Source organism: Thamnophis elegans, chromosome 2 (assembly GCF_009769535.1).
Source record: "Thamnophis elegans isolate rThaEle1 chromosome 2, rThaEle1.pri, whole genome shotgun sequence".
NCBI lineage: Eukaryota > Metazoa > Chordata > Lepidosauria > Squamata > Colubridae > Thamnophis > Thamnophis elegans.
This window is the reverse complement of record NC_045542.1, coordinates 20,188,721-20,208,075: the sequence shown is the minus strand read 5'-3', so window position 1 is coordinate 20,208,075 and position 19,355 is coordinate 20,188,721. Positions and strand designations below refer to the sequence as shown.

Sequence of the window (19,355 nt, the reverse complement as noted above, 5' to 3'; positions counted from 1 at the left end):
GCTGCCTCTGACAAGCTTAACCTCCTGTTTTTTCCCTTTTAAAAGCCCTTAAGGCAAGAGGAAGGGCCCCCACATTTCAGCCCTGCCCCACCGAGCACAACCCTTCATTACACTGACACCCTTTGAAGTCCTCAGAGGGACCACTAACCACAAAAAAGATGGTCTGGTCCTAGGAGATACCGTCACGAAACATAGTAGTTAAACACACAATACAGACAAGCAGTTGGGCAGGATGTGGTGAGTTCTTTCACTGCAACTGGAGTAGCACCTGAGGGGGTTTTCCGGCCACCGTGTTAACTCTATTACCCAAGGTGGGTGGGGCTGCTTCTGGGGGAATCAAGCCTGCTTTTACTGTAGAAATGGTGGTGCATTTTTTAAGGAGATTATTTTGTCCAAAGAGAGTCCACCCACCCAACCTCTCTCTTGCACAGAGAGCCTGAACTAAAGAGAGATGCCAGCTGTGGGTTCTTCAAGTTTTGTCTTGAAGTTGTACAGCTGAAAACTTCCACTATCCTTATTATTCATATTGTTCTCAAAAAAGGGATCCAGTAAGGAGAATCTAGTAATGGAGGAACCTAATACAAGTAACCCTTGGCTTATGACCATTCATTCAGTGAAAGGGTACTATGCACTATGTCAACTGCATTCAAAGAAAATTTGTACAAAGTATTTTATATATGGCATTTTGCACTGCCAAGATTGGCCAACATGTGTAAAGATAGATCTGCTAAATGTTGGAAGTGTAATCAACCATCATATGTGATGGAGTTGCCCCCAAAAATATTGGATGAAAATACACACTTGGTTGGAAAAAATGATAAAGCAGCATATAGACTTGAAACCAGAGATATTTTTGTTGGGCATTCTATTGGAAAAATATGATAAAAACACTATATATCTGGTTTTACATATACTAACTGGAACCAGAATTGTATTTGCACAACAATGGAAAAATGATGAGATTCCATCAGATGAGAATGTAATTAAGAAAATACTAGAATGCGCAGAAATGTACAGACTAATGCTTACGATTAAGAATAAAGAAGAAACTGAATATTTTTTTGACGTGGGATGTATTTTATCAATGGTTAGACAATAGCAGTTAGAAAAGAGAAGATATAAAAAGGGAAAATGTTAATGTGGAGAGAATTTGAAGGTGAAGATGTTATGTGTCATTGCAATTATATTACTATATAGTTGTATTATTAATATTATTGTGATGAATATAACAACAAATATGTGGATTATGACTGTTCATAAACTGTACCCAGATCACACACTGTTTGGTGGAAATGGAAAGTAATATAAACAAAACGAATAAAACATGGGAGGGAAGGGTACGGCACTGAAAAAAAGTTATCTATGACCATTTTTTATACCTACAACTGTTGCAACATCTCCATGTCCATGTGATCAAAATTCAGCCAAAATTTGGCTAATGGTTTATATTTATGACAATTGCACTGCCTCCGGATCATGAGTCCACTTTTGCAAACTTCTGACAAGCAAAGTCAGTGAAGAAATAGATTAGCTTAACATAATTACAACTACAGTGATTTGCTTAACAACTATGGCAAGAAAGATCGTTAAATGGGGCAAAATTCACTTAATAAAAGTCTCACTTAGCAATATCAATTTTGGGCTCCATTGGGATTGTAAGTCGAGAACTACCTGTAATTAACTTTTTCTTCTTCTGCTGCTCAGTTGTGTCTTATTAGCACTTAGCACTTAGACTTATATACCATTTTACAGTGCTTTTATAGCCCTCTCTAAAGCAGTTTGCAGAGTCAGCCTATGGCCCTCAACAATTTAGGTCCTCATTTTACCCACCTCGGAAGGATGGAAGGATGAGTCAACCTGGAGCCTGGTGAGATTCTAACTGCCAAATTGCAGGCAGCCGGCAGCAGAAGTAGCCTGCAGTACTGCACTCTAACCACTGCGCCACCGAGGCTTATTCTTGGAGACTGCCTGAAGAAGTCCCTGAAATTTTCTTGGCAAGGTTTTCCTCCTCTCCCCAGAAATGGTGTGCCCTTGCCTGCTTCTTAGGGTTGAGGGAGAGTGATTGGGACAAAGTTACCCAGCCACCCAAGGTGTGAGTACAACTGACAATCTCCTAGTTCCCTGGTGACTTTAATCATTACATCAAACTGATTGAGGTATTATTAAAAAATATTCTCTGAACATGCGCCTCCAACCTCACTGGAGATCACTATTTCTTCAACGCAAATATGGATTTTGCTATTGCTCTCCAGTGATTTGCATTTAGGGTTTGCATTGAGAAGTATTTCTCTAATATTAATTCGGTATTTTTAAAGATAAAGGAAGAAGCAGTGGTAGACGACAGGAACGAACGAAGAAAAGGAAAAGATGTCCCAAAGATATTTTTTTTTCCAAAAGGCAAGGGGAGGATGAAAAACGGGCCTACCGGAAGTTCAGGAAGGCTGGAAATGGGCCCGTTCATTTAACTCAATTCCATGATTTTTTTTTAAACCCAATCCATTAGAAAGAATTAAAATAAATAAAATTGGCATTTTAAATTAGGCCTGGATGGCAAAAAAAACCCGAGACCAGCAGTCATCTGGTCTCAACAGAAAACAAGCTGTCTGGGCTGGCCAGCCTGCTTTTGTGCTGGGGAGCATGGAACACGATGTGCTTTTGCAGCCTCTGAGCATGTGCAGTGATATCAACTACACAAACCTCACTTTGTGGCAGCACATGATACAGGCACATGCGGAGGGGAGGGGAGGGGCTCACCCTGGTTCAATGATGGCTAATCTTTTTCTAAAGGTGTCCCAAAACTATGTGTGCAAGCGCTATCACACGCATGCCCAAGCGACCCCCTACTGCGCATGTGCGAGCAACCCCCATGCAGGGGGGAATTTTCACCTTCACCGGGCTCTGGAGGCTTTCCTGAAGCCCGGAAAGGGTGAAAAACGGCCCAAGTTCATTCCAGTTGGGCCATTGGGCTGTTTTTTCGCCCTCCTTAGGCTTCAGGAAAGCCTCCAGAGCCTGGGGAGGGTGAAAAACAGGCCAAACTAGCAAACCGGAAGTTCATTTCCAAACTTCCGGTTGGGCCGTTTTTTGCCCTCCCTAGGCTCTGGAGGTGAAAACAGCCTCTCCTGACCCCCCCAGAAGGCCGAAAATCAGCTGGCCAGCATGCTCATGCACACCAGAGCTGATGGCTTTCAAGGGCTGCCGTGCCAGCAAATATGGCTCCATGTGCCACCTGTGGCATTCATGCCATAGGTTTGCCATCATGGCCCTGCTAGTTAGTCCTGCTTTGTTGCAGACACCACTTTGCAAACATGGTCATGATTGGAAGGTCTGTTTTTGGGAGGGGGGGGCTGCCTAAATAGATTCTGGGGGACCTGAACACAGATAGTCCTCATGACCACAATTGAGCTCAACATTTATGCTACTAAGTGAAGCATTTGTTAAGTGAGTTTTTTTGCCCCATTTTATGACCTTCCTAGCCACCATTGTTACTTGAATGACTGCAGTTGTTAAGTTAGTGACCGGGATGTTAAGCGAATCTGGCTTCCCCATTGACTTTGCTTCTCTGAAGGTTGCAAAAGGAGATCGCCTGATGCTGGGGCACACAGCAACAGTCGTAAGTATGGACCAGTTGCCGAGCATCTGAATTTTGATCACATGATCGTGGGGATGCTGCAAAGGTCCTAACTGTGAAAAAAGGTCATACGTCACATTTTTCAGTGCTGTTGTAACTGTGAAGGAAGCTGACTCCCTGGTATGGCCTGGAGGGGTTAGAGTGGGGTCAGGGAAGAGCAGATAACCAAGAGGAATGAGGATGGCTCCCACTGGGTGTCAAGGCTGGGGGGGGGAATGCCCATCCTGTTGCCTGTTTTTATTGTGCTTTATTTTGAGGAAGGTCTCAAAAAGAGATGAGGAAAACCCCAAATCATAGAACGAAGACTTAGCCAGCCAAAGAATCACAGCCCTTTGGTAGCTTCCAACTTCCCACGGTTGCCTGGAGTGGGCAGCTGCTGTTGAGTCTTTGCTGACTCAAGTCTTCACACATCAACTGAGACTGAAAGGGAAGGGGTGAATCAGAGGGCAGCCTTGCCAGTCTGCTGATGTTGCTGCCTTCAAGGAAATCTTGCACCTTGGCAAAGAACGCAGCTGCCTGGCTTAGCTTCACCAAGAACTCCTCAACTCAAAAGCCCAAAGGTTCTTCTCCTCAAAGTTTCACTTTCCAGTTGAGTGGGGCTACACCAGGGGGCAAATCAACCAGCTACCAGGAAGGAAGAGATATAAAGCACAAAGGCATCAGGTGCAGGTAACATAATGTTCCGGCTTCAAATTCCTAGAAATGTATTCTCTTTTCATTACCTCTTAGCTGGCTAGAGAAGAGAGCGTTGCAGGCTACCCTCTTCTTAGCCACAAGATACCCACATCTTTCAGCTCTGGATGCTGCTCTTAGACCAAATGCATTCCGAGTTCCTCTAAGGTGGTGTTGGAAACAAGATACGGAGGGGAATAAATGGCAAGAGGGGCTCACGAGACTGAGGACTCACCGGCTGCTTGCACCAGGCACAACTGGGGTGGGACTGAATGCACTCATGGCAGGAAGGCTGAGGCCGGCAGGATCCTGAAAAGGAAACACAAGCGACCACAATGAGGCCTGTTGCTCTCCCCACCAGCTCTTCCTTCCTCTCTTTCCTGTTCTCCCTTCTTCATTCTACTTTCCAAAAATCCATAAGGTTGCACAGATCCCGTCTCCTTCTTTGGATCCACTTCCCGAAGAAGCGCTAAAGTGACGACCCGTCAGGTGCCATAGGGTAATGCTATCCCCTTGGAAAATGGATTGGATGGGACTGCCCAACAGGTTTTTCAAACTGTTATTCGGCTAGTGGCAAACTGGGCTAGCAAAAAGTGACCCTTCTAAGACTGCTGCCTGGCACCAACTTGAATTTCAAGGTATATATTTGTATATATTTATGTTACAAGTTTATATCATTTATATGAACACTGGGCACTATCTAATAAAATGAAATTCAATGATAAAAAGTAAGGTTCTACATTTAGGCAAGAAAAAAGAAATGCACAGGTACAGTATAGGTGGTACATTGCTCAATAGTAGTAACTGTGAGAGGGGTCTTGGAGTCCTAGTGGACAACCATTTAAATATGAGCCAGCAGTGTGCAGCAGCTGCCAAAAAAGCCAACACAGTTCTAGGCTGCATAAACAGATCACATGAAGTGTTAATACCACTTTATAATGCCTTGGTAAGGCCACACTTGGAATCCTGCATTCAGTTTTGGTCACCACCATGTAAAAAAGATGTGGAGACTCTAGAAAGAGTGCAGAGAAGAGCAACAAAGATGATTAGGAGACTGGAGACTAAAACATATGAAGAACGGTTGCAGGAACTGGGTATGTCTAGTTTAATGAAATGAAGGACTAGGGGAGACATGATAGCAGTGTTCCAATATCTCAGGGGTTGCCACAAAGAAGAGGGAGTCAAACTATTCTCCAAGGCACCTGAGGGTAGAACAAGAAGCAATGGGTGGAAACTAATCAAGGAGAGAAGCAACTTAGAACTGAGGGGAAATTTCCTGACAGTTAGAACAATTAATCAGTGGAACAACTTCCCTCCAGAAGTTGTGAATGCCCCAACACTGGAAGTCTTTAAGAAGATGTTGGATAGCCATTTGTCTGAAATGGTATAGGGGTTCCTGCCTAGGCAGGGGGTTGGACTAGAAGACCTCCAAGGTCCCTTCCAACTCTGCTATTGTATTGTATTGTATTGTATTGTATTGTATTGTATTGTATTGTATGTCACGGGTGTGTGAGTAATTAGTTCATTCTGGGATAAATCCTGTCAAATATAAGTTTGTCAAAAAAAACTTGTTTATTTTTCTCATCCAAAAAGGAGGAGGATGAGGAGGAAGAAGAAGAAAAGAAGAAAAGAAGAAGAAGAAGAAGAAGAGGAGGAGGAGGAGGAGGAGGAGGAAGAGGAGGAGGAGGAAGAGGAGGAGGAGTCTCCATCTTTCAGGATATTGAAATAAAAGCTTAAGTGATAACTGGAATAATTTGCATGAAAGCTTCTGGTCTACTGCTGGTGACAGGGTCTAGATCGCCAGCGAGAAATTGTAAGCAGAAATCTGCCTTTGAAAAGGTTTCATTGTTTAGCATTCAAGTCACTCAACAAATGAATGTGTGAATTATTTAGTTGTCCAATTTGTACAGCTGCCCATCTCACAAAGCATTCTGGTGGTGCATAATAAATATATCATGCATGTTTCAGGGGCACATGGGTAGTGATTAGAGGGGCCTCCCACTAAAGCCTCCTTAGACTCTCTCCTAGATTCTGTAGACTTTCTCCTTTTCTGATTCTAAATTTCTCTCCCTCAAAATACAATAGTAGCACAACACAATAATAATGTAAAAATTAACCACAGTCAATTACCCCAGTTGGCCAGCATTCTTTCCTGACCATCTCTTTCAACATGACTTTTCCATCTTGGAAATCTCTAAGTCACCCAAATAAACAATGGTTGCCAAGCTCAGGTCAGTGTCACTGCATGGATGCAGGTTTCACTGAATCCAGAACAGATACATGCAACTAAGTCAATGCATGTTGGATTACATTGTGAGTGGAAAAAGTTGGGAAAGCAAATCAATACAGAACCGCAACATGGACAAAATTTGGAACTCTATCTCTCCACACGGCTCCCCACACATTACCTGTTTCTGCTATCTTCTCCCCATGCATCATTCCTTGGAGCACAAGCAGAATCCCAAGGCTCACAGTCCATCCATCGGAAAGCATGGCCTGGAAAGCAGAGGAAGGAAGAGGAAAGAAAGAAAGAAAGAAAGAAAGAAAGAAAGAAAGAAAGAAAGAAAGAAAGAAAGAAAGAAAGAAAGGGTGGGTGGGTGGGAGGGAGAGAAGGAAAAGAAGAAAAAGACACAGAGAGATTTTTTTTAAATGGCTTTCTTCCTCATGCAAAGAGCAAGATGTTAAAATCACTGTCACAGTAGTAGCTTGAGGGAGGATCTAAGATCTAGTGGTTGAACATGTGTTTTGCATATAAAAGTCCCAAGTCCAATCCATAGCAGGTCTAAAGGTTTTTTTTTTTTAAAGTAAAGTATCAAAATTATGAAATCAAAAAATTCTCTGCTTGAAAACTTGCCAATCAAAGTTGGCTATATTGGATTAGAAAGCCAAATTGTTCCATGATCCAAAGAGATTAAAGACATTCTGACTTGACTGGCTTTACAAATATGATTTATAAATAAGGGGAACCAATTTCAGGTAGCTTCCTAAGAATTTACCTGTCCCATTTTGAGATCCATGAATATATTTACAAGCTGGAAATGCAAAGATTCACAAGTTGTTGTGATCTCTCTCTCTCTCTCCCTCCCTCCCTCCCTCCCTCCCCCCTCTCTCCCTGTCCTTCTCTCCCTCTCTCCCTCTCCTCTCCCCCTCCCTCCCTCCCCCCTCTCTCCTAACTGTTGCATACATACAATATTCTTTATGCTGCCACCCAGAAGGCCATATTGTGAAAAAAGCATTGGGCTAATGAGGTCAATTGCTATAGAATGGAAGGGTTTTTAGTGCTATTGCATCCTTTGTATGAATGAACTCACAATAGAGCCATATTCATGCTTATTCATTGCCATATAACTTTAATAGCAATGGCACTTATATAGCCTCCACAGTGCTTTACAGCCCTTTCTGGGCAGTTTACAGAGTCAGCACATTGGCCCCCAAAATCTGGATCCTCATTTTTACTGGCTTTGGAAAGATGGAAGCCTGAGTCAACCTTGAGCCGGTCAGGATCCAACTCCTGGCAGTAAGCAGAGTTTGCCTGTAATTCCGCAATCTAATCACTGTGCCACCCAGTTCAACTTTAGTACCCTGGGAAAATAATGAAATGATGCAAAATTGTATTTCAACATCTTTTTTCTGCACAACATAATGAGTCAAAATATACATTTTAAACAAACAAGGAACTTGCCTGCTTTGAGTCATTTTCTTCATAGATAGAGTTAGGAAATATAATGGAAAGTTATTCTTATGACTTGGGTCAAAGAAAATCAAAGCTAAAAAAAATACTCCACCCTAACTGTTTCAACTCAAAGTATTTTTTGAAAGAAGTGATTTTTTCCCCCACAGATAAAAATTAGCTAAATCGCTGCTCAACATTCCATAAAGTAGAAACAAAACAAAAATTTAAAACTAAGCCAGAAGTATATGCATACTTAAAACGATTCTCACATAAATAAGTAAATTTAGTGGGGGGGGGGGACCATAAAATCAAAGCAACTAAAATATTCATCAGATTAAATTTTTGATTTATTTTCCCCTCTACAAAAATGCTGGATTTTCCTCAAAATAAACACAGGGTGCTCCTTTAAATGTAGCAAACATATTTAAGCACTTAAAAGATACAATTATCATCTGCTGAGTTGGCTTCTCTTCCCAGTTTCCAATACTCAACCAGAAAAGAATTCCCTTTCAATGTTTTATAAGGAATCCTGAAAAACATTTTGATCTCTTTTGTAGTGCTTGAACTGCATGGATATATGTGCTAAATAAAAGATCTGTTACATGATTTATAACCTCACCAAACGCACAGTTATCAGTAAGATAATTATATTCTGCATATCAAGGATTGCACTGTATTTAGAGTTCTTGTCCTGAGAGTCAAAAATCAGATTAATAGAAACAATTTCTGGAATTGCCTCCACAACTACAAGCTTCTGGCTGGAAATGGAAACTTCTCTCATTTCCCATGAAGCACACTTCCAAGTTTCCAAATTTGTTACTTCAACACACCCATTTCTTTCCTTCAGAAAGGATTAGTCCAGTCTTAAACACTGCTTAACAACTAATTCCCCCAAAAATTGTCAATTTACTAAGAATGTATTACTACTATTCTTCTCTTCCTTCCTAGTATCTATCTCTCCCCACTTATGATTATAACCATGTTGCTTGTATCTTTCAATTTATATTTTTAATTGTTTCCTAGTATGATTTCATAGCTTATTAGTAACCTAGGACTATCACTGTTATATCTTTTTATTTTTGATGAATGTATTTTATTTTCCTTATGTACACTGAGCGCATATGCACCAAAGACAAATTCCCTGTGTATCCAATCACACATGGCCAATAAATAATTCTATTCTATTCCATAGTGCAGTGACAATTTCTTAAAAGTATTATTTCTTTGCCTTGCTAGGACTGCAAAACAGAAACGAAATATAGAAATACAAGTTTCAAAAGAGGAAATTAGAAACTGAAAGAAGTTCAAGTCAAATAACAATTATTACAGTTCTGTGAACATTGCTACAATTTTATTTTTAAACAATACATTGAATCTCGGCTTTATATTGTCACGTCTTTCCTTTACATCAAAAAAGATATAAAGATAAAGGGTGCCACACTGTTCAGCAGATTTTGACTACACAAATGTTACTCTAGCAACACTTGATGATTTTATAAACAACAATCCAGGCATAGGATACACAAAATTCTGAACTGAGGAATTCTAAATTTTGGGAATAGTTTAACACAATATTAGCATCCTTAACCTTTAATTTCTTTCCAGATATCTGATTCATGATAAGAATACTCAACCACTGTTAAGTAGCCATGCATATTAATGCATCTTCCAATTTATTTTATCTCCAAGATAAAGAGGGTAACTAACCTTTTAAAACATCCCGAGGAGTCCAATAAACATGGGAAAAATATTTTGATAAATTGATTTCATTTTAGAATCATAGGAAATATATTTCACATTGTTAAAAGTCTGGTTTAAAAGAGGAAGTTTCAAATCTCTACATCAGTTTTTATATGAATTAATAATGTTTAATTGCATCAAGTTTTAAATTGTCAGTGAAACTGAATTGTTGATTTAATCTTTTTTAAAAATTGTCTAGTATATTCAAAACTATGGGTTTCTGAGGTAAGCCAATGCATCTAGTCCAGAGAACATAACAGATATTCTATTCAGTTTATTGCCATTCAGCTATTTTTGGCAAATTATATAGATTTTGTTTGCAACTTTTCAAAAGTTTTTGAAAGCACCATTAACCATTTCCTAATCTATTAACTGCTTCTGGGATTTATTTATTTATTTCATCTTATAGCTGGCCACCTCACAAGAAGTGATGGGCTGTAATCAAATGACAGAGACATATCTTTTAAGAACAGCTAGCATTTTAATATACAAGAATGACCAGTTGCCCTGTGCATAGAGATAAGAACCATTTCACCAACATTAGTTTGAAATGCAATGCAGCCTCCTTAAGGATGAAGATTTGCAAAGCGTAGACCAATAAACCACTTCTCCTGTCAGTCCAAATATTGTTGTGTTTCCAAAGGCATGTAAGTAATTTATGACTACTAATCAGAAGGAAGCACAATTCAATTGCTCTTCTCTAAGCTTGTTTGGGAACAACCCCCCCCCCCAAAAAAAAACCACCAGCTCAACTCTTATGAAATCACCCTCCTAAATTAATTCTTCCCATATGTCATGAATCTTATCCACATGTAAATATGCGACTGTAAAAGAAGTGATTTAACAGCCATTGCTTGCTTTTCCTGCCCCACCCAACCCCACAGGAAACAATACAATAGGCTGAATTCGCAGAAATGTCCTTTAAAGGTAAAGGAGTCCTTTAAATAAAGATGAAAGAAACAGATAACCTACAAAACCTGAAAGTGTAATAGAACTGTACAACACCAGGGACTATGTGGATGCTGTTTAAAGAATGAGCGAATATAGGATGCAAAGAAAAAAGAATTAAATCAAAGCTCTGGATTCTAAAATCTGGTTTTTGAAGTGAGTCAGAGAAGCACCAACTGTTTAGACATTGGTGTATACATATGGCAGCAACCATATTCAGAGCAAGTATACAGAAACCTTAACCTTTAACAGTTAGAAAAATTAATCAGTGGAACAGCTTGCCTCCAGAAGTTGTGGTTGCTCCGTCACTGAAAGTCTTTCAAGAAAAAAACTGGAGCATTTGTTTGAAATGGTATTGGGTCTCCTGCTTGAGCAGGGGTTTGGACTAGAAGACCTCCAATGTCCCTTCCAACGCTGTTATTATTTTAAGTTCTTTTTGTCATATTTTTGTTATTTATGAAGGACTTTACACTATGGCATGACAGTCCTGTTGTCATTATTAAAAAAAAAACATACACATTATCATTTAAACTGCTATCCTTTTGCCATTTATTAGATAATAAAGGAGCAATGTAAATTCAATTCATCTGAAGCAGTGCAGAAATCTTTTAGCTTGCCCAGTTTGGGAAATAATGCACCGTGTGGTTCCGAACACTCTTCAAACACATGCCTCAAAACTCAGCTAAAACTGCTTTTGGTTTTAATTTCCGTTGTATTGGCTTTCTGATAAGTATTTTGCTTGAGGTTAGTGGATGGTAACAGATGCAGCTCACACCAGGTGTGGCATCAAAAACAGAGGGGTGTGACGATATTTCCAGAGCAAGAGGATTTAATATGTACCAGGTTTGGTTTTTTTTAAAGTCTGAAAATAAAACTCTAATTATTATTTGTATATATATATTAATTTCAGATACAAAATGTAACCACATATACAGTTCTCTGTGGTTCTACAGCCATTTTTAAATAGTCCTTTAAGAATAATATCAAATTATTTCACCTTTGGCTACCTATTAGATTTTTAAAAATCTTTTCAAATAAACATATACAAGTTTATTATTTACGAAGATACAATAGACTCCAAAGTTCAGTAATAATGCTTCAGGCAGAAAAGGAACATTTTAAATGATAATGAATTAACAGAGTCTACAGATTAAATTCTTTTCAAATAAACATATTCAAGATTATTATTTATAAAGATACTATAGACTCCAAAGTTCAGTAAAAATGCTTTGGGCAGAAAAAAAAAGAAAAGGAATATTTTAAATGATGATGAATTAACAGAATCTACCAATTAAAAGACCTGAAACAAAATATAGAAAAAATTAGAACAAAGAGAGTTCATATGATTAATTTATTATTCAAAAGCCAGTGAGGCATTATAGATGGATGCTGTTACATTTAATATTATATAGAACATTTTGTTCAAAGGTTTCTTCTGCCCCTTTCCTCTTTCTTCTCCCCCACCTGGGATTAATTTACATTTTCTGCCACTAGTTATAAAGTGCAAACACACTTTGCTTGGGTTTTGATTTATGCCTTTTTGAAATGAATAGTATTTAAGCATACTATTCATCCTTTAAAATCTCACCAGCTTTCAGAGATACTGCTTTCTGAATCCAACTCATTTTTTAAAAAACTAATCGAATCAAATGCCTCAAAATATGATGGGTCAGCTCTTGATTATGCTGGCTGGGAAATTTGGAAGCTTTTTTAGGGTCAGTGTATCTGAGATTAAAACGGTGACATAAATAGTAGATAAACCATCCGGAGTCATCTTATAGGGCATTTGGGTGGCATAAAATTGTAATAAATAAATAAAATAAATAGTTATCATACATTTCATGAAGGGCTTTTAATATAAAAAACTTGGCTTTTTTCCCTTCGTTTGGAAAAGGGGGGCTTAGAACTGAAGAAAGGATGGTGATTAGTAAATATGCAGGCAAAGCTGCCTTTATCATAAGATTTGTTCTTTGTAAATCCCCTTGCCCTATTTCATAAGGTCAAGCCTAAATGTTGAAACCCCTCTTTGCAGTTGAAGAAACTAGGGAGGGTCCCTTCTGAGATGTGTATCACACCTCATTCTTTCAGTAGACTCAGCTGCCTCTTATCTGACCATTGACTAATCTAGATTGTTTCTCTCTTTGGTTAGTTTCCATCCATTGCTTCTTTTTTTTTCTTTTTTTTAAAAAACATTTTATTTATTTCATTTTCATTTTCATTTTATACAATCACTTATATACTGTGCGTAACAAAAAACAAAAAAAAGGAAAAAATCCACCATAAAAAAAAAAACCCCAACATGACACTTCAATCCCCCATACACCCTTTCTTCTCCCCCTCCAACTTTCAATTCTCCCCTCCAGCATTCCCCTCTTCTACTTCCCTTCCCCCTCAGACATCTCCCCCCCCCTCCATCTCACCCTCCTTACATTCCCCTCTCACTCCCTCTTTACTTCTCCCTCTTCTTTCCCTCTTCTCCTCACTTTGGTGTATCCCTACAATTAATCTATTCAGTTTATTTTTTTAGAAAATAAAAGAGAAAAAGAAAAAAAAAAAGAAAAAGAGCCGCAGTATACAAGTGAATTCTTATTGTTCTAAGAATTGAAACTGTAATTCCACCCTCCCCCCTCCCCCCTATAATCCCCCCTCCCTAACCCCCTTACGGCTTCCCAGGTCCCATACCCGGCATAGTTCCTTAACAAGCACTTGAGTATAATAAAACCAGCTAACTTTAAAGTTAAAAAAATAAAAGAAAAACAAAAAAAAAGGGAATAGTAAAAAATAGAAAAGAAAAAAACACACACAGAAAAAAAAAAGAAAAACAAGAAAGATCAATAAACCCACTACATTAACACAGCTTCCCATCATCTGTAAATCTTAAACAATGTAGCTCATTCCAAATTTCGGTTATTTTACTACTTGCAGGGTTTCAAACTGTGTTAGAGCCAGGTAAGTTAATCAATTAGGATTCCCCAACTAAAAGTCTCATTGCTTTATCTATCTATTCAGACCTTTAATTTATCTCTTTTTTATCCGAATATCCAAACCTTTCTATAAAACCATTAAACTCAAGTACTTCTTTCATTTTTCATTTCCAACACCTCCCATTCTATCCTTACCCAGATCCACATGTAAATTTTTTTACCTTCCACCCTGCCTTTATCCATATCCACATATATATTTTACCGCGTCCATTGCTCCTCACATATTTACTCCACCTTCCTGGAGACTCTCTGACTAATCTTTCTTAACCTTATATTGAAATAGCAACTGATACAAACATCAGCTTGCATTCTAGCCCCAAGTAGTCTAGTTAAGCTTTCGCTACCCTTCCCTCTCCCACGCGCCTCCCAACTCCGTTCGTCCCAGACCACAACTCAAAAAGATCGCGATCTCCGCTCTCCTCACCTAGGAAAATAATTCATGCGCAATTTGAGTTAGAGTTCAAACAAATCTTATATACAATATGTGTCCACAATCAGCAACGCTTCTTTCAGTCTCCATGTCTCATCATCGATATACAACTTTTCCATTTTATCCCAGGCAGAAATCATAAAGTTTTAAGAACATCGCTAAGTCTTTATTCTTTACTCTTCTGCCCTTCCGGAAGAGGAAAGCAACACCCTCCGCCTTGTAGCCACGTGTCTCGCTGCTTGTCTTCTCCTTCTCCTTGTCTCTCTCCAGGTCCGGATGAATCAGGAAGTCCCGCCTTCAGGGTCTTGTAATAAAATTCTCGGGCTTCACAGACAGAATTAATGCGGTGTTTTTGATTGCCAAATGTAACTGTAATGCCAGCTGGGACTTCCCATTTGTATGGAATCTGAGAGTTTCTGAGTTCTTCAGTTAAGAAAATGTAATCTCTCCTTGCTCTTAATATTTGAGATGGTATCTCTTTAAAAACAATCAAGTCGTGTCCATCAATTCTCAACCTCTTGTTGTAAAGCCTCTGTATTATCACATTTCTGGATTCCCTTGTGGTAAAGTATATAATTATGTCCCTCGGAAGCTGTCGCTGTTTTGCTACCCACGAATTCTGGCGGTAAATTTTTTGAATCTGCCAATCAAAGTTAAGTCCCGGACTTCCCACCGAGCGGCTAAGAGCCTCAAAGAAGATCTGTTTCAAATTCTCCTGTTCGTTTTCACGCAGTCCTCTAACTCTTATTGCGAAGGCAGTCTTATTATAATTTATCATGACAAGTTGTTTTTGAGCATTTTCAATTTCCTGTTGTAACGTTTGAATTTTGGATGTCAGATTAAAGTTAGTTTCTTCCAAAAGTTCCAATTTATCCTCCGTTTCAGCAATATAATCTGTCATGACTGTCATTACTCCGATCATATCCTCCTTTGCTTGAGCAATTTTAGCATCAAATTGATCATATAAATCCGATATCAGTTGATTAATTTCCTGTCTGAAATTATTAAGCGTTTTGAGAAGAAATTCTTGTGTTAACAAATCTCCAGTGGAGGACGTAGGAGGCAAGGGTAGCGGCTTCATAGCAGTTTTTTGAGATATGTTATTAAGGAAGCGCTTCTGCTTAGATTTGGGAGCCATTCCAGAATAAAAATAAAAGACAAGCAATCAGGCTAGCCAAGAATCAAAGTCTCTGCTCCCCTCAGTTAATCTTTTAACAGTTAATACGGAGAAGCCTTCAGAAGAGTAGGGCTGACTAAGTACGTCACATCAAACACAAAAGCTATAAGATCGCCATCTTGTGACGCAGCTAGAAAAGGGAGCCTTTTGCAAAGTTGAAGCTGGTATTTTAGATAGTAATAAAAAAAATTCCTCAGGAATGGTCCCCGCCCGGATTAATTTTTAAAATAGCTTAGCTTTGTCCTGGGGGGGGGGGGCAATCTGCCTAGGGCTGCAAAAAAGGCAGCTGCGGAGAACTGGCTGGAGTAAAAGCTCAGCTAATGTTGAACCTCTTCTCCATTCACAGCAAAAAAAAGCTATGAATTACAAAGAGATCCTAACGACTGACCTTCTCCCTGCCCCTTTCTGCCAGAAAGGGGAGATATCTATAGATCTTATAAGATATACAGACCAGAATCCTGAGAGGAGCTTCGTTGAGCTCCCGACGGCGGCAGGCTCCTCCCCCTGAAGCCTCCATCCATTGCTTCTTGTCCTGCCTTGAAATCCTTTGGAAAATAAGTTGAGAGAGGGATGTGGCATTGTAGTGCAAGCTCCACTCATACAAAAGAGGTGTGGCTTGCATCACAGTGCCATTTCTTGCTTTTTTAAATACCTCTCACGCTTGCCCTGCTGCCCCCATGCTTGTAAACTCAAGATAGGTTATATTCTGTATATCTCTTATATCACTGCCTTATAATCCTTGTATTTCCTGGCAATCCCATTCAGAACTAACCAGAATCAGCCCTGCTTGCAGCGGTGAAATTATTATTTTTTACTATTGGTTCTGTGGGTGTGGCTTGGTGGTGGGGTCCTGTCAGTGACGCGCGGTGAGGTTTATGGCTGGTGAGGCAGTCCTCTCCCCCGACACCCCACTGACTAAAGCACTTTCTTCCGCCCACCTGAGCTCGTGGCAGCCCGCCTGAGCTCTGCCGCGAGCACAGGTGGGCGAAAGAAAGTCACTTTCTATAGGGGCAATTGGCCCCTATTATGAAAATGGTTAATGCAGTGCTTTCGACAATCAAACTGGAATCCATCTTGGAAATGAATCAGTTAATGTACAGTGCAGCTGTAATAGTCACTAAAGAACTAGGCATTAAAATCAAAGCACCTAGTCACACAATGAAAAAAGCATCAAAACCAAAGTGGAAAATCCGATTAGAACAAAAAGTCAAAAAATTAAGGGCAGATGTTAGCAACTTAAAAAACATGCATGACCAACGGCTTAAAAACAGCAAAATCATAGATCAGCTAATCAGAAGATATATATTGGATACAAGAAACATCAATGAAGCTGTAGAGATTGTAAAGCAGCAGATAACAGCAACAGCTAGAAAAATTGAAAGATATGAGGCATGAATCATCCAATATAAACAAAATCAGCAATTTCGATCAGACCAACGGCGTTTTTATCAAAGTCTTAATGTGAATGGTGACACCAAAAGTGAAAAACCAGAAAAGCAGGCCACGGTTGAATTCTGGAAAGAACTGTGGGAAAATGCAAAGGACTACAATAAGGAAGCAAAGTGGATACATGACTTTGAGAAAAGCATTGGCAACAAGCAAATGCAAGTGTTAGAAATAACCGAGATGGTCAAAAATTGAGTAAAAAAAGTAAAGAATTGGACATCACCTGGAAATGACCAATTGCATGGTTTCTGGCTCAAATATCTGACCAGTTTACATGCAATATTGGCCAGGCAACTGAATGAAATTTTACAAAATGGTCAAATTGATGAATGGTTGACAACTGGAAAAGCATACTTGATTCAGAAAGATGCAATTAAAGGAACAACACCTGAAAACTACAGACCAATAACATGCTTGCGAACAACCTTTAAATTACTCACAGGCAGATTGCAGATAACATTATGGATTATTTGGAAACAAATAACATCTTGCCAGTAGAGCAAAAAGGCAACAAAAGAAGGAGCAGGGGCACAAAAGATCAGCTCCTAATTGATAAAATAATATTAGAAAATTGTAAGAACAGAAAAACGAACTTGAATATGGTCTGGATTGATTACAAAAAGGCATTCGACTCATTGCCACATAATTGGATCATAAAATGCTTAGAAACAACTGGCATTAGCAAAAATATTACATCCTTTATTGAAAAGGAGATGAAACAGTGGAGAACTGAGTTGGCAGTAGGGAATGAGAACTATGGAATCGTTAATATCAAGCACGGAATTTTCCAGGGTGATTCACTTTCACCTCTTCTCTTCATCATCGCGATGATCCCACTATCAGTAATCTTTAAAAAAATATGAAATTAGGCTATCAAACAGCCAAAGAAGCTGAAAAAAATTCTCATTTATTATATATGGATGAAATCCAATCACTGACAAACACAATTCGAGTATTCAGCACTGATATTTCAATGCAGTTTGGCATGGAAAAATGCACCACTGTATCCATAAAAAGGGGCACAATCACTACATGTGAGGGAATTGAAATGCCCAATGGCCAACTAATTAAATGCAACAAAAATGAAGCCTACAAATATTTAGACATTCTGCAGTTGGATAACATCAAGCATGGAGAAGTAAAAACTATTGTCAGGGGAGAGTACACCAACAGAGTTAGGAAAATTTTGAAATCTAAATTGAACGGTGGAAATACAATCAAGGCCATAAATATCTGGGCAATATCAGTTATAAGATACACAGCTGGTATAGTTAACTGGACACAAAAAATAAAAGATAAAGTGGACAGTGAAAAAACTTGGTTATGGTTAACAACAAGTATATTAAAGAAAGAAACAGAGTCACTAATCCTGGCTGCACAAGAACAAGCTATCCGCACAAATGTCATTAAGGCCAAAATCGAAAAATCCTCTGATAATGCCAAATGCAGACTTTGCAAAGAAGCTGATGAAACTGTTCATCACATACTCAGTTGCTGTAAAAAAATTGCGCAGACTGATTATAAATTGCGGCACAATTCAGTAGCACAAATGATCCATTGGAATTTGTGCAAAAATTATAATATTAAAACAGCAACAAACTGGTGGGACCATAAGCCTGAAAAAGTCACCGAAAATCAGATGGTCAAGATCTTGTGGGATTTCCGTATACAAACCGACAAAATACTGGCTCATAATACACCAGACATCACACTGGTTGAGAAAAATAAGGTCACAATCATAGACATCGCAATACCAGGTGATAGCAGGGTCGACGGGAAGGAATATGAAAAAATCACGAAATACCAGGACTTAAAAATCGAAATTCAACGACTATGGCACAAACCAGCAGTGATAATTCCAGTGGTAATTGGCATACTGGGTGCTATTCCAAAAGCACTGGAATTACATTTAAAACAGTTAAAAATTGACAAAATCACCATCAGTCAAATGCAAAAAGCCGCACTGCTTGGATCTGCACGCATATTACGAAAATAGGTTACAACGTCCTAGGCCCCTGGGTGGGGCCCGACTAGTAACCAATGCCAAATCCGGCGAAACAACTGGCCGCTGTGATACAATTGTATAATAATAATAACAACAACAACAACTTCGCTAAATGGGTGGAAAACCAGAGATGTTTTGGGAATGAGAAAATGTACAGGCAGCAGAAACAACCCTACTTGAATTATGAAACAGTTTTTATGAAATCTGATGTAAGAAAAGTGAAATACCCTTTTTGAAAAATAGATATCTATCTGAAGCTATTATCATTATGCATCAGTTCTGGGGAAAGAATAGAAAGAGGTGTGTCCATCTGCAACGTTCCTCATTTTATCCTCCCGATTTTGAAGTGACAGGATGATTAAATGGGTGAAAAGGAAGATGTGATCTTGAAGCAGTATGTGGAAACGAAGAATTACTTGTTCTCTTTCCTGTTATCTACTGTCTGAGATCTGTGAATCCAAAATTGCCCGGAACAAAAATCTTTGGCATGATGGAAGCATAGCCCTATCACATCATTACTCCTCTTCCTTATCTACAAAATCACTTCATACACAACAAGTAAAATGAATAACTAATGATTGAGTAAAAACAAAATGCTCCCTGAAGACAGATGAATATTTCACAAAGAAAATATCATGATTTTTCACTTTAC

At 38.9% G+C, this 19,355-nt stretch overlaps 1 protein-coding gene across 1 annotated transcript in view; it reads right to left on the bottom strand.

Moving 5' to 3' along the window:
- The window catches only part of ITGB7 (integrin subunit beta 7), a 49,548-nt gene that overhangs the window by 26,427 nt on the left and 3,766 nt on the right, over window positions 1-19,355 (bottom strand). The window contains exons 2-3 of the mRNA XM_032212163.1: window positions 6,709-6,796; window positions 4,536-4,609 (exon numbers count right to left, since the gene is read on the bottom strand). Coding sequence (XP_032068054.1) covers window positions 4,536-4,609; window positions 6,709-6,793 — 159 coding nt within the window. The 5' untranslated portion in view covers window positions 6,794-6,796. The remainder of the gene's footprint in view (window positions 1-4,535; window positions 4,610-6,708; window positions 6,797-19,355) is intronic.